General features: G+C 33.1%; 1 protein-coding gene across 1 annotated transcript; it reads right to left on the bottom strand.

The window, feature by feature from the left end:
• Positions 1-127: 127 nt before the first annotated feature.
• LOC144856350 (uncharacterized) lies at positions 128-12,204 on the bottom strand. Its single transcript, XM_078714338.1, has 13 exons — positions 12,071-12,204; positions 11,010-11,229; positions 10,548-10,753; positions 9,061-9,339; positions 8,166-8,873; positions 7,459-7,592; positions 6,668-6,992; positions 5,961-6,094; positions 5,363-5,494; positions 4,514-4,598; positions 3,905-4,033; positions 3,298-3,609; positions 128-2,459 (listed from the first exon to the last, which is right to left on the bottom strand). Exons 2-13 carry the CDS (start codon positions 11,215-11,217, stop codon positions 2,373-2,375), a joined length of 2,739 nt encoding a protein of 912 aa, XP_078570464.1. The 5' UTR covers positions 11,218-11,229; positions 12,071-12,204; the 3' UTR covers positions 128-2,372.
• Positions 12,205-12,287: the final 83 nt, after the last annotated feature.

Raw genomic sequence — 12,287 nt, 5'->3', positions numbered from 1 at the left:
ATTGTTGCGTACAACACGTCCGGTCGGTGAATAAAAATCCAAAAATATCCCATCTATTTAGAAAATGATGAAATACAATCTTCCAAAACTAAAATAGGAAAATACAATAATCTATAATCATTTGATTATCTTTTTAATTGTGCCATGACATTCATTTAAAGATGTATTGTCCCCCAAAATCATGAAAAATAAAGATTTTTAAAATCGGACTTTGAATAGGCCATTTTGCAGTTTTAATGAAGTTGTTCACTTCCATAAGAAAAAAAACGGGGGAAAAAAATTATTTCACCTATAAAAAGACAAATAAACAGTTAAATTACCCAAAAACTCATTGTCTTCCAGACAATTTGACCATTTTTTGCTTTAAATTACATTTTTCTCAGGTAAATAAATTTTTTTCAGACCCAATTTTTTGTGAGAGTGAATAACTATTATGTGACATTAAAATAAAATATTCAACAAAAAAATTAAAAAAAATATTTTTTTAGGGGGACAATATATCTTTAAGTAAATTGTCGATGCTGAAAACTTTTTTCCTATGACTACTATTTGTCTTTAAATGTATATACAATTAAATTACACAAATGAAATGTTTCCTTTTTTACATAAATCATAATTTTAACAGAATATACACAATATGCTAATTCTAAATAATTGATTGATAATAAAGTTTTACAAAAAAAAAGTTTTTAATATTTCAATTTAATAATAAAACTTATAAATTTGAAATCAATTATAATGTATTAATTAATATAATTATGTACGATTGTATGGTTTTTCCTTAATTATTCACCCACCATATGTAGTAAGTACTAATAATACAATTATTATATAACACAATAATTTTATTTAACCTATTGACAAGTAATGCAAATTCTGTAAGATGCGGTCTCCCCACTTTTGAATAAAAGGCGCAATTTTTAAAAATCAATTTGATATTGAAGTCGGTCTATTCACAAAATTTTGCATAATTAACACAACTTTGGGAGTGCTAATTGGTGGGCTTTAATCATGTGACAGTCCATAAATTATTAATATATTTTTTTTTTAAATATGGACAGTTACCTTTAAGGTAACTGTCCATATTAAAAAAAAAAATTTAATAAACGCCACACACTACCATACTCCTAGTAATTCAATAAACATATTTTTTATGTTTGTTTTAATATATTTCTAAATTTTCAAGTGATTTATAATTTCTATATAATTATTATTTCATATTGATATAATGTAGTAGTATTTTGTTTAATACACTGTAGTATATATAAGATTCTTTACTTTTACAATTTAACATTTATATTTTTAAAACAGAACACTTGGATCATAGGGTAAGACTAAACTGCAGGTTACAATAATATAATAGTACCATAACATGGTCAATAGAATAACAATAATAATGATAAATTTTGACATTTAAGCTAAAGGCACTTCACATATTAATGCTGAAAATATTTATTGTATATTTTTAACCAGTGAATTAGCAATGAGTGTGGCGTAACACTGAGGCTTGAGGCCCCTGGTTTAGGGATTCTAAGTGGCCCTCCAACACTGGAGGACTTCGGTGTTTTTAGCCTTGTTCCCTCTCAGGGGCCCGTTGCGCCACTGAACAATAACTTTATTATAATAATGATACCATTCAACAGAATGTGCCAACTACACAGTACTTCTAAATAATTAATCAATTTTTATCTACACCAGATTATTAATTCTTGCCTATAACCAGGGTTAGGTAATGCTAAATAACCCTTTTTCAATCTCTGACAAGTTTTAAATCAAATATTTACAGAATATCACATTAATGAACATAATTATTAATATTGGTAAAAATCAATATTTTACTAAATTTATTTTCTTTGAAAAGAAAATGTTATAAACTAAATTACCCTTTAAATATCTTTCAGTTAATCTATTTGATAAACTGTATCGAAAACATTCTTTCTAATTTCTACAGTAAATCGATCCTTTTTTGTTGTCCTACACAAAATTTAATTTCAACTGAAACATAAATTTTCTTTTAAAGTTTACTTTTAAATTCGAAAAATGTCTTTAAAATTAAAGTATACATAAATAAAGACATTATTATTAGAACAATTTCAATCATATTTTAAAATTTATATCCCCGGTTTGTTGTTTTCGTTTGTCAATTTTAATGTTTGCAGCAAATTAAACATAACTGTACTTTAATAGTAATTATGCAATTATTTGATATTTAATAATTTTTTTATATCTTTGCTTGTTTATATTTACTTTTTATTGGCTTTCTGGATGTGTCTTAACATTTTAAAAAATAAATAAACAAAATATAATTTTTGCTAGTGAATGAAAACTTCTTGAGTCAGGATCGTTCAACCGTTTCGATATTTGCAGGCATTCTATTGGATACAATCAATAACATGAATCTGCAGTGTGTCTATATCTGGAAACAAGTTTTGGCAAACGGGACACTTAAATTCTTGCGCCTGTCGAAGAAAAACAAAAATGGCTGTTAAAACGTTTTCCTAACAATCATTTCATAAATTGCTTTCATCTTATCTTTCTGACATTACGTTACTTGGACCCCACAATTACAAAATTTCGCAAAGTAGGTTACCTTTTCTAATGATATATAACTTACAGTATTATTTCTGTTTCATTTGCACTGATGAAGGGCTAGTGTTGCCTGAAAGCTCTACTACTTTTTCCGGCTGTTTTACCTTATCGTTATCGTTTTGATTTAGCTTTTTGCTTATTTTATTTTGTATCTCCATTGCGATCCAGCCACTGATACCAACAGCATTGTCATTTTTTCAGTAATTTGCCTTTGGATTTATTATTATTTCTATTATAGGCAGTTGTATTTATCTTGACAAATACATGCATTTTTATGTTAAATAGCAGCTCTTACAACCTGTGAAAAGTGGTGTTGTGTCTAATCACCCTTGCAAAAATGTTCTATAGAATTCTATAGAGTTCCATAGAACATTTTATAGAGCTCTATATTATTCTATAGAAGTACAACATTTCTATAGAAACATATTTCAAATTCTATAGAATTTATTTAGTGTCTATAGAATGTTTCTTCTTTTCTATAGAATCTCTAATTGTATTGAATTTCTATAGAACCAGTGGTTGGGTAGTTCTTATGTACCGATAATAAAATGGTTGTTTTTACCAGTGGTTGGGTAGTTCTTATGTACTGATAATAATATGGTTGTTTTTACCAGTGGTTGAGCAGTTCTTATGTACCGATAATAATATGGTTGTTTTTACCAGTGGTTGGGTAGGTCTTATGTACTGATAATGAGGTGGTCGTTTTACCAGTGGTTGGGCTGTTCCCATGTGGTAATTACCACCACCAACAGGGTGTGGATAGTAGTCTTCCTGCCTTCCATACGTCTGACCAGCAGCAGGTGCGATTGTATGCTGGGGGTAACCATGCGCGGTTTGCGCTCCTCCATATATACGCTGTAGGTCCTCTAAGGCTCTCACATTAGCCGGACTTTGGTCTTCTGTCAACTGTTCCATTTCTCTCTCTTTCATTTTAATCATTTCCAAAAGATTTTCTCTTTCGCTGTGTGCTGCTTCTCTGGCTTGTCGCTCGGCTTCAAAATCGGCCTTGTACACCTCCGCCTTTAAAAAAAATAACAAGAATTACTAGAGACATCGGTAGAAAAAATTTAAACAGAAATATTTTCAACAACAACAAAGTCCTGGACTAGACCAAACTTAAGCTCTGTCTACACTATCATACTTGATATGACAAAAAAAATGTGATGTGTCCATATATGGACACGATGGTGTCATATAACTACCATAATTTAGGCATATCACCACCATATTTGGGCACATCACACTTTTTTGCTCCAACTAGTTTGATAGTGTAGACAGACTTTATGTCCTCCCGCCGTAGGTTTAATATATTCACCTGGGCAGCTAATGCGGAACATTTGTCTTCCAACTGGTTTTTCATTCCTTGCAACTCTTTGATGTGAGTGTCTTTCCTCTCGTGGGCTTCTTGGCTTTGAACCAACTTTATTGTTATGTCGTTTAATGCCTACGTAAATAATAAAAAAAATTTGGGATAAAATAAACAAATTAATTCCATTTATTTATGTTATGGTTTATTTTACGTCTAGTGCTACAGTTTTGTGCTCAAAGAGTTATCACCAAATGATCTTGAGTATAAAGATGATTTTTAAATGGCTACCTCCTGACATAAAATGTCGTGAAGACCAACTCATAAAAGACCTTGTCATATACTATTTTGCTGCAGTTACTGCAGTAACTACATTTTCCTCTTTAAGCTGTTTATGCAATTATTTAGCAATCTTTTTTGGGTACAGTATACACATACTGTATTGTAATTGCAGTTATTGCCTCACACACATACAGTACGTTTACTGGAGTAAAAAAAACTTAGTTACTGCATTAGAATATGATACCATGATCCCTAAGTGTGTGGCAAAATATATGTCAATTTTATATGTGTGTGGATTATTTGAAACACATACGCGAGGAAAAAAAATCTTAATACCTGCTCGTCAACTGCATTCTGTTTCACATCTTGATATAATTCTTGAAATTCTTGGCATTTACTTAGAAGGTTGTTTCTTTCCTCGCTAAAATAATAATACACATTTAATATTAATTTACATCTAAAGCTCTGTCTACACTATCAAACTTTATGTAAAAAAAAAATGTGATATGCCAAAATATGGACATGATGATGTCATATCACTACCATATTTGGGCAGATGTAGACAGAGCTTAAGGTACAGTACTACTGAAGAAATATGCTAAAACACTGGACACTATTCTGATAAAAAATGTTTATTTTTTTCTAATAGATGATTCATTTGATATGGGAGGAAATTCTGGGTGAGTTTTTTCTTAATTTATATTTGGAAATAGGAATATCCCATTAGCTGCAAACCTACAGGTATTTATCTCAAATTGGATTAAATCTGCGTACAAATGCAAGCGTTGGCGCCTTTTAAAATACAGACAAACTGACAGCTAATTGTTAGTTCGTTCGTTCGTTCGATGTCCTGTTGGGGCGTAGCAAACGTGATACTCATCATGATACGTTATGGTTATTATGATTAGTGGTGCCTATCTCCTCTCCGGGATGGCGGGGTTTTTTTCTGGATGGCCGTCCTTGGTTCTCCTGAACCGATGCCCTTGTGGGTGTCCAACCACTCTCCACACACCATGCTCCTAAAGAAGTTGATGTGGGTACCGGTTTGGTCGCTGGTGTGTGACAGTGGCTGTGTGTGGACTACCCCTACTCATCTCGAAAGATGTACTAGGTTCTTTAAAGTGCACATGAGCAATTGTTAGTACTGACGGCCAACTTCAATTAACATAAAAGTACTGTACTTACATAACCCTGTTTAGGTCATTTCCGAGACGTTTAACTTCGATTTGAAGACGTTCAATGATAGCTGTGTCTTGCATACTTTGGTTGTAATGTTCACTATCTAAAACAGAATTCTTCATCTCCAGACTTTTAATTCTGTTTTTCAATTACAAAAAATAATTTTATTTTTAAATGCAATGCGACAAACAGATTTAATACAGCAATCTTTACTACTAACAGTTGACTCTCTCAATACTGGAATATCTGAAAAATGGAAACTCTACCAAAACCAAAAAGTCCCAAAATTCTTTTTAACCATTACAACTTCATTCGGAAAACCAGAATTTTTAGAAAACCAGACATATGCCAGCCAAAGAGTGTCTGGTATTTGGAAACTCTTCTTTAAACCTACAGTCCAATTCCTGTGACTGTTTATATTTTTTCTCTGACAACAGCTTATTGATACCTTACTCACTATCCCTGTGACAGTGACACACACATAACCTCACTGACAAAGAAGGAATACAATGTAAGAGAATAATGATGAAGACAAATGCCCAGAAAGATGAGGAAAAACATCTTGTGATGGGCGAGCCTTAAAGAAGAGATACCTAGTGCATACCTTTCATTTTTCTTCTCCACCTGTTTGTTAGCATTGGCTACTTGAGCATTCATTTCTGAGAGTTCCCTCATTAGATGCATCACCTGTCCTCTTAAGGCACGTAGGTTCTCTCCAGTACTTTGATATCGTGGTTCCTATATTATGAGAAATGGACCCTGGATTAGCACACAATCTTAGTAGTATAAAGAGTCAGGTATAGGTACCTCAATCTACAGTAGCCATAACATCGGCACAGGTTCAAGACTTTCCTCAACCATAGTTTTGGACATTGCTCTTTGGTGGCAGCTGTATGACACGAAAGGACTTTTTAGGGAGATAACAGTTGGTTTCTGTATTGTTCACACTTGTGTGCAATTCAGCCCAGTAGGCTGTGAGTCACAGCTTATTCTCCTAATTTTACACCGATTTTAACATAATGGTTTCTTTTTTCTGTTAATCTGTTAATTTTGATTTGCAACGACCGAGAAACGATTACTGTAGCAACCTAAGTGACATCAATCACTGTGTCGTCGGTCGTCGTCTAGATCTAGAAACCATCAAACCTGTGTCGGGGCAAGGACACACATCCCAACATTCCTGGATGCGCACAATGATGGTAGTTTGGTCATCGCAAGCCGAAAGCTCCCCAACACATTGAAACCAATTAAATCAATAACTGGATTTACCAGTTTGCAATCCTTGGCAATTATAACACAAGCAATACTGACCTTAGCCTCTTCTAGTTCTCTAGAAAGGTTGTCTAGTTTCTTATTCAATTCTTCCACAGTTAGCTCATGTTCTCTTTCTCTCTTGGTCATTTCTTTGTCAAGATTACTGCTTTTATATTCCAGTCTACTTTGACTCCTGAACAATTCCATCTCAAGATCGTGGCATTTCTTGGATTCGTTTCTAAGTTTTTCCTGTAGACTGTTTAGGTCATTTCCGAGACGTTTAACTTCGATTTGAAGACGTTCAATGATAGCTGTGTCTTGCATACTTTGGTTGTAATGTTCACTATCTAAAACAGAATTCTTCATCTCCAGACTTTTAATTCTGTTTTTCAATTACAAAAAATAATTTTATTTTTAAATGCAATGCGACAAACAGATTTAATACAGCAATCTTTACTACTAACAGTTGACTCTCTCAATACTGGAATATCTGAAAAATGGAAACTCTACCAAAACCAAAAAGTCCCAAAATTCTTTTTAACCATTACAACTTCATTCGGAAAACCAGAATTTTTAGAAAACCAGACATATGCCAGCCAAAGAATGTCTGGTATTTGGAAACTCTTCTTTAAACATACAGTCCAATTCCTGTGACTGTTTATATTTTTTCTCTGACAACAGCTTATTGATACCTTACTCACTATCCCTGTGACAGTGACACACACATAACCTCACTGACAAAGAAGGAATACAATGTAAGAGAATAATGATGAAGACAAATGCCCAGAAAGATGAGGAAAAACATCTTGTGATGGGCGAGCCTTAAAGAAGAGATACCTAGTGCATACCTTTCATTTTTCTTCTCCACCTGTTTGTTAGCATTGGCTACTTGAGCATTCCTTTCTGAGAGTTCCCTCATTAGATGCATCACCTGTCCTCTTAAGGCACGTAGGTTCTCTCCAGTACTTTGATATCGTGGTTCCTATATTATGAGAAATGGACCCTGGATTAGCACACAATCTTAGTAGTATAAAGAGTCAGGTATAGGTACCTCAATCTACAGTAGCCATAACATCGGCACAGGTTCAAGACTTTCCTCAACCATAGTTTTGGACATTGCTCTTTGGTGGCAGCTGTATGACACGAAAGGACTTTTTAGGGAGATAACAGTTGGTTTCTGTATTGTTCACACTTGTGTGCAATTCAGCCCAGTAGGCTGTGAGTCACAGCTTATTCTCCTAATTTTACACCGATTTTAACATAATGGTTTCTTTTTTCTGTTAATCTGTTAATTTTGATTTGCAACGACCGAGAAACGATTACTGTAGCAACCTAAGTGACATCAATCACTGTGTCGTCGGTCGTCGTCTAGATCTAGAAACCATCAAACCTGTGTCGGGGCAAGGACACACATCCCAACATTCCTGGATGCGCACAATGATGGTAGTTTGGTCATCGCAAGCCGAAAGCTCCCCAACACATTGAAACCAATTAAATCAATAACTGGATTTACCAGTTTGCAATCCTTGGCAATTATAACACAAGCAATACTGACCTTAGCCTCTTCTAGTTCTCTAGAAAGGTTGTCTAGTTTCTTATTCAATTCTTCCACAGTTAGCTCATGTTCTCTTTCTCTCTTGGTCATTTCTTTGTCAAGATTACTGCTTTTATATTCCAGTCTACTTTGACTCCTGAACAATTCCATCTCAAGATCGTGGCATTTCTTGGATTCGTTTCTAAGTTTTTCCTGTAGACTGGCACATTTTTCTCTTTCCGTTTTGAAGAGCATCATCAAATTCTGTACCGTTTCATCATTTGATTCCTTCTTGTAACTCTTAACACCAGTACTTGGAGCACTGCCAACCAAGACTTCTGTAGACTGAGTTGAAGTTTTATTAGATGATGGCGGTGACTTCACAGTTACTTTTGGTATGTTTGCAGATTGCTGCTGGTGAGAAGTCTGACTCTTCACCAGTTCATCCCTATCCATCTGAACTTTGTCATAGTTTGCACGGAGTCTTTCAAACTCTTTTGACTTCTCTTCCTGGATGTTTTGATACCTAAGAACGGAAGCCTTCAGAGCATTGATCTCTGTCTGGTTCTTTGAATGTAGATTCTTCATGCTTGCAAGGTCTTCTGTCAACTGAGTATTCAGCGATGTCACTTTGCCAAGTTCATTTTTCATCGATGCAACATCGTCTAGGGAGCTTTCTGGTAATGTACTTTCAGATGTTCCATTTGATGTTTCTGTTGATTCTGAGACCTGCAATAGCAAAATAAAAATAGTAAAACTATAGTACAAATTAACATAAACGTCCCCTTAAACTAAAAGTTTATATATCTATCGACGAGTAACAGTCAACTATGACCCATGTGGACGTGAACGTTGTGTACGTTCACTTAAATCTAAAAGTCTTGCTGTGCATTGAAGAATTAATGATTTTTCCTACCATGTTTGGAGAATGTTGAGCTAATTTCATTTCCGATAACTGTTTGGCTATCAAGTCGATCTGTTCATCTTTACATTTTAACTGTTCGCTCATCTCCGCAACCAATGCGTTTAACTTGGTCATTTCTTCGTCAGTTGCGCTTGTTTCTTTTCTCTCCTTCTGTGTTCCGACCTCTTCAACAGTTTCTGTATTGCTTGTGTCTAGCTTATCTGTCTCTATTTCGTCTTTGATTTGTAATGAGATATGCTCAAGGACTTTTTTATATTCTGGATCTTTTTCCTAAAAAAATGTTTGATAGTTCAAATTATTTGCCCTAAAGGAAATTCATGTTAACATACAATTGTTCGAAATTTGTTAAAGGTTATTAACACAGAAAAAAACTGTATATGACTATGTTTTAGCATCCACCTACAGTGAAGAGGTTTCATAGGAAGGGAACATAGTTTTCATTTTTTAAACTACATAGATCTGGTGGTTAATATTCTAAAATAGAAGTCAACCAATGAATGTTGTTTATTTTTTAATTGAATTGAATTATAAACAATATTTTGAATTTTCTTTATTTGGTGGTTAAGATGCTTGGCTACCGATCACAGGGTCGTGGGTTCAAATTCTGTCAGGATTTTTTCTCATGACAACAACTCAACTCGAACCACAGACTTGCAATCATATTGTCAACAAGGTTGCCACTTTCAGGAAGGCAGTGAAATAACTCACAAATCGCAAGCTATCCTTGGCAATCTGCCTTAAATGAGATTTTTTTTTTAACGAGAATAATTTAAAATCTAAAACTATAGTCAAGGACATACTTGAGTGTAATATTTATAAAAGATTGTTGAAATTTAATGTTATGTCTGAACAAAAAGAAAAATGAATTGTGGTTGTCATTTAATAATCTGTACAGAAGGTGACTACATCCGTTTGTAATTCTTTAAATATTGCGCAAGAATTCAATGGCGTGTTTTTGTATATTAAACCATACTTGTTGGTCCTTGAGGCATAATTAATTGGCACAACACCAGTATAGTTACTGCAGTACCTACAGAACCATCATTTCTGACATGGATCTGCCAACCAATTATTTGTGATTTTTTGTTACGAATAATTTAAAGATGTATTGTCCCCCAAAATCATTAAAAATAAAGATTTTTAAAATCGGACTTTGAATAGGCCATTTTGCAGTTTTAATGAAGTTGTTCACTTCCATAAGAAAAAAAACGGGGTAAAAAAATTATTTCACCTATAAAAAGACAAAATAAACAGTTAAATTACCCAAAAACTCATTGTCTTCCAGACAATTTGACCATTTTTTGCTTTAAATTACATTTTTCTCAGGTAAATAAATTTTTTTCAGACCCAATTTTTTGTGAGAGTTAATAACTATTATGTGACATTAAAATAACATATTCAACAAAAAAATTTAAAAAAATATTTGTTTAGGGGACAATATATCTTTAAGTATTATTAATTAATTAAAAAAAATATACCCTTTCAATAATTTGCCCGAGTTGTTCCAAGATTGATTCAATACGTTGTTTATAGCTGTCATTTTCTTTTCTTAAATTCATAATCATCTCCTTTGCTTGTTTGAAATTTGTGTCAAACACTTCTACATTTTTTTCTTGATTAATTCTCATCACCTTTGTTTCTTCTATTCGTTTAATGAGACACAGATTTAGTTTCTGTAGTTGTTCTAAAAAATAAAAGCGTTTTCATTTAAATACATTATTTTTGTTTTAAAGCCAACTACATCTACTATTGTGTCATTCTCTTTTCTAACAGTTCCTACGATTAGAGAATGTCCTTGTCATTCTCTTTTCTTATCTGATTGGATGAGATTTTGTTTAAGATTGGCATTCCCTTCTCTCATCATTTCCAATGATTGGATGAGATTTTGTTTGTGTGTGTCATCGTCATGGAGAGTGTCATCGTCATAGGGATTTTCTTACCTTTAAGATTGGCATTTTCTTCTCTCAACATTTCCCATGATTGGATCAGATTCTGTTCATCTATATTCGTGTGATGGTTCTCAGATAAGTGCTCTTCATTGATATCACCCACTAGTGGCTCCTTAGAGTAATTCAAAACAACAAAATCATTTGGAATGCTGGACAAATTTGCCTCAAACATCTGTTGATTTTCACCATCGTTATCCATATTTCTCTATTACTGTAAACAAAAAATTCAGTAGTATTAATAATATATTATAATTTCATTTCAAAATGTTTTCTTAATTTATGACGTACTGTATACAATACAAACATTGAAAATAGTTATGAAAGTTTTAAAAAAATCAATACTGGTAAAAATGAAACATTGAAAGAAATTTATTCTCGGATAGAGTAGTGACCTCAATATTGTAAATAGGATATAATTAGATCATTAACTTTCTGAATATTAATATATGCCAAATTTTAGAGTAGGCCTGTTGCAATACAGTTTCACCAAACTCTGTTTACATTTAAAGGTCAAAGCAGACTGATTGCGTAATGATGATGATGATGTAATAATATTCTATACAGTAGAAAATTTGGATTTTAATCTTTGAAATTAAGCAAACACTATTTTTCATACATGATATGTCTTAAACTAAGCCTGGACTACAGTCATTATTGAATGATTATACTCTATATATAGCCTAGGCCTATTACTTCTTGTCCAAAAAAAAGTACCATAAGAAATATGTACATAAAAATAAATAAAATATTAAATTGAATTGTCTTTCCTATCTAGACTTTATTTTTAGGCTTATATTAGAATCAATACAACTTAATGAAATAGATACCAATTATGTTAGCTAAGTATAAACCTATATTCCTGCCTCCAAGTACGTTTAGTAAGAAGTACAGTGTTTTAAATAGTCTAGGCCTAGGCCTTCGGCTAGCATATTTTAATCAGGGGATTCCCCCAACAGGTACCGGTACCGACGATCAGTCCGTGTGTGGTAGGCGTAGGCCTATCCTAACTTTACACTTACACTACAGCACTGCGAAAACTACCTACTTCTTACCTGTATATTAAGCTATAAATGTAGTAATATGTTTAACATCCTTCTTTTTTGCTCTCCGATACAGAAATACGATTTGGTAATTTCTGGATTTCTAAAATACACAATTGGAAATTCCAGAATCTAATTGAGTTATATGTGTGACGTGACGATGATTTTGATAATAATAACGTCATGCATCAATGATTTGCCTTTTAAAAACTAAAGGTGGCGTCCTCTT

This window comes from Antedon bifida, chromosome 11, assembly GCF_963402885.1.
Source record: "Antedon bifida chromosome 11, ecAntBifi1.1, whole genome shotgun sequence".
Lineage (NCBI taxonomy): Eukaryota > Metazoa > Echinodermata > Crinoidea > Comatulida > Antedonidae > Antedon > Antedon bifida.
This window is presented reverse-complemented; position numbering and strand designations above follow the sequence as displayed.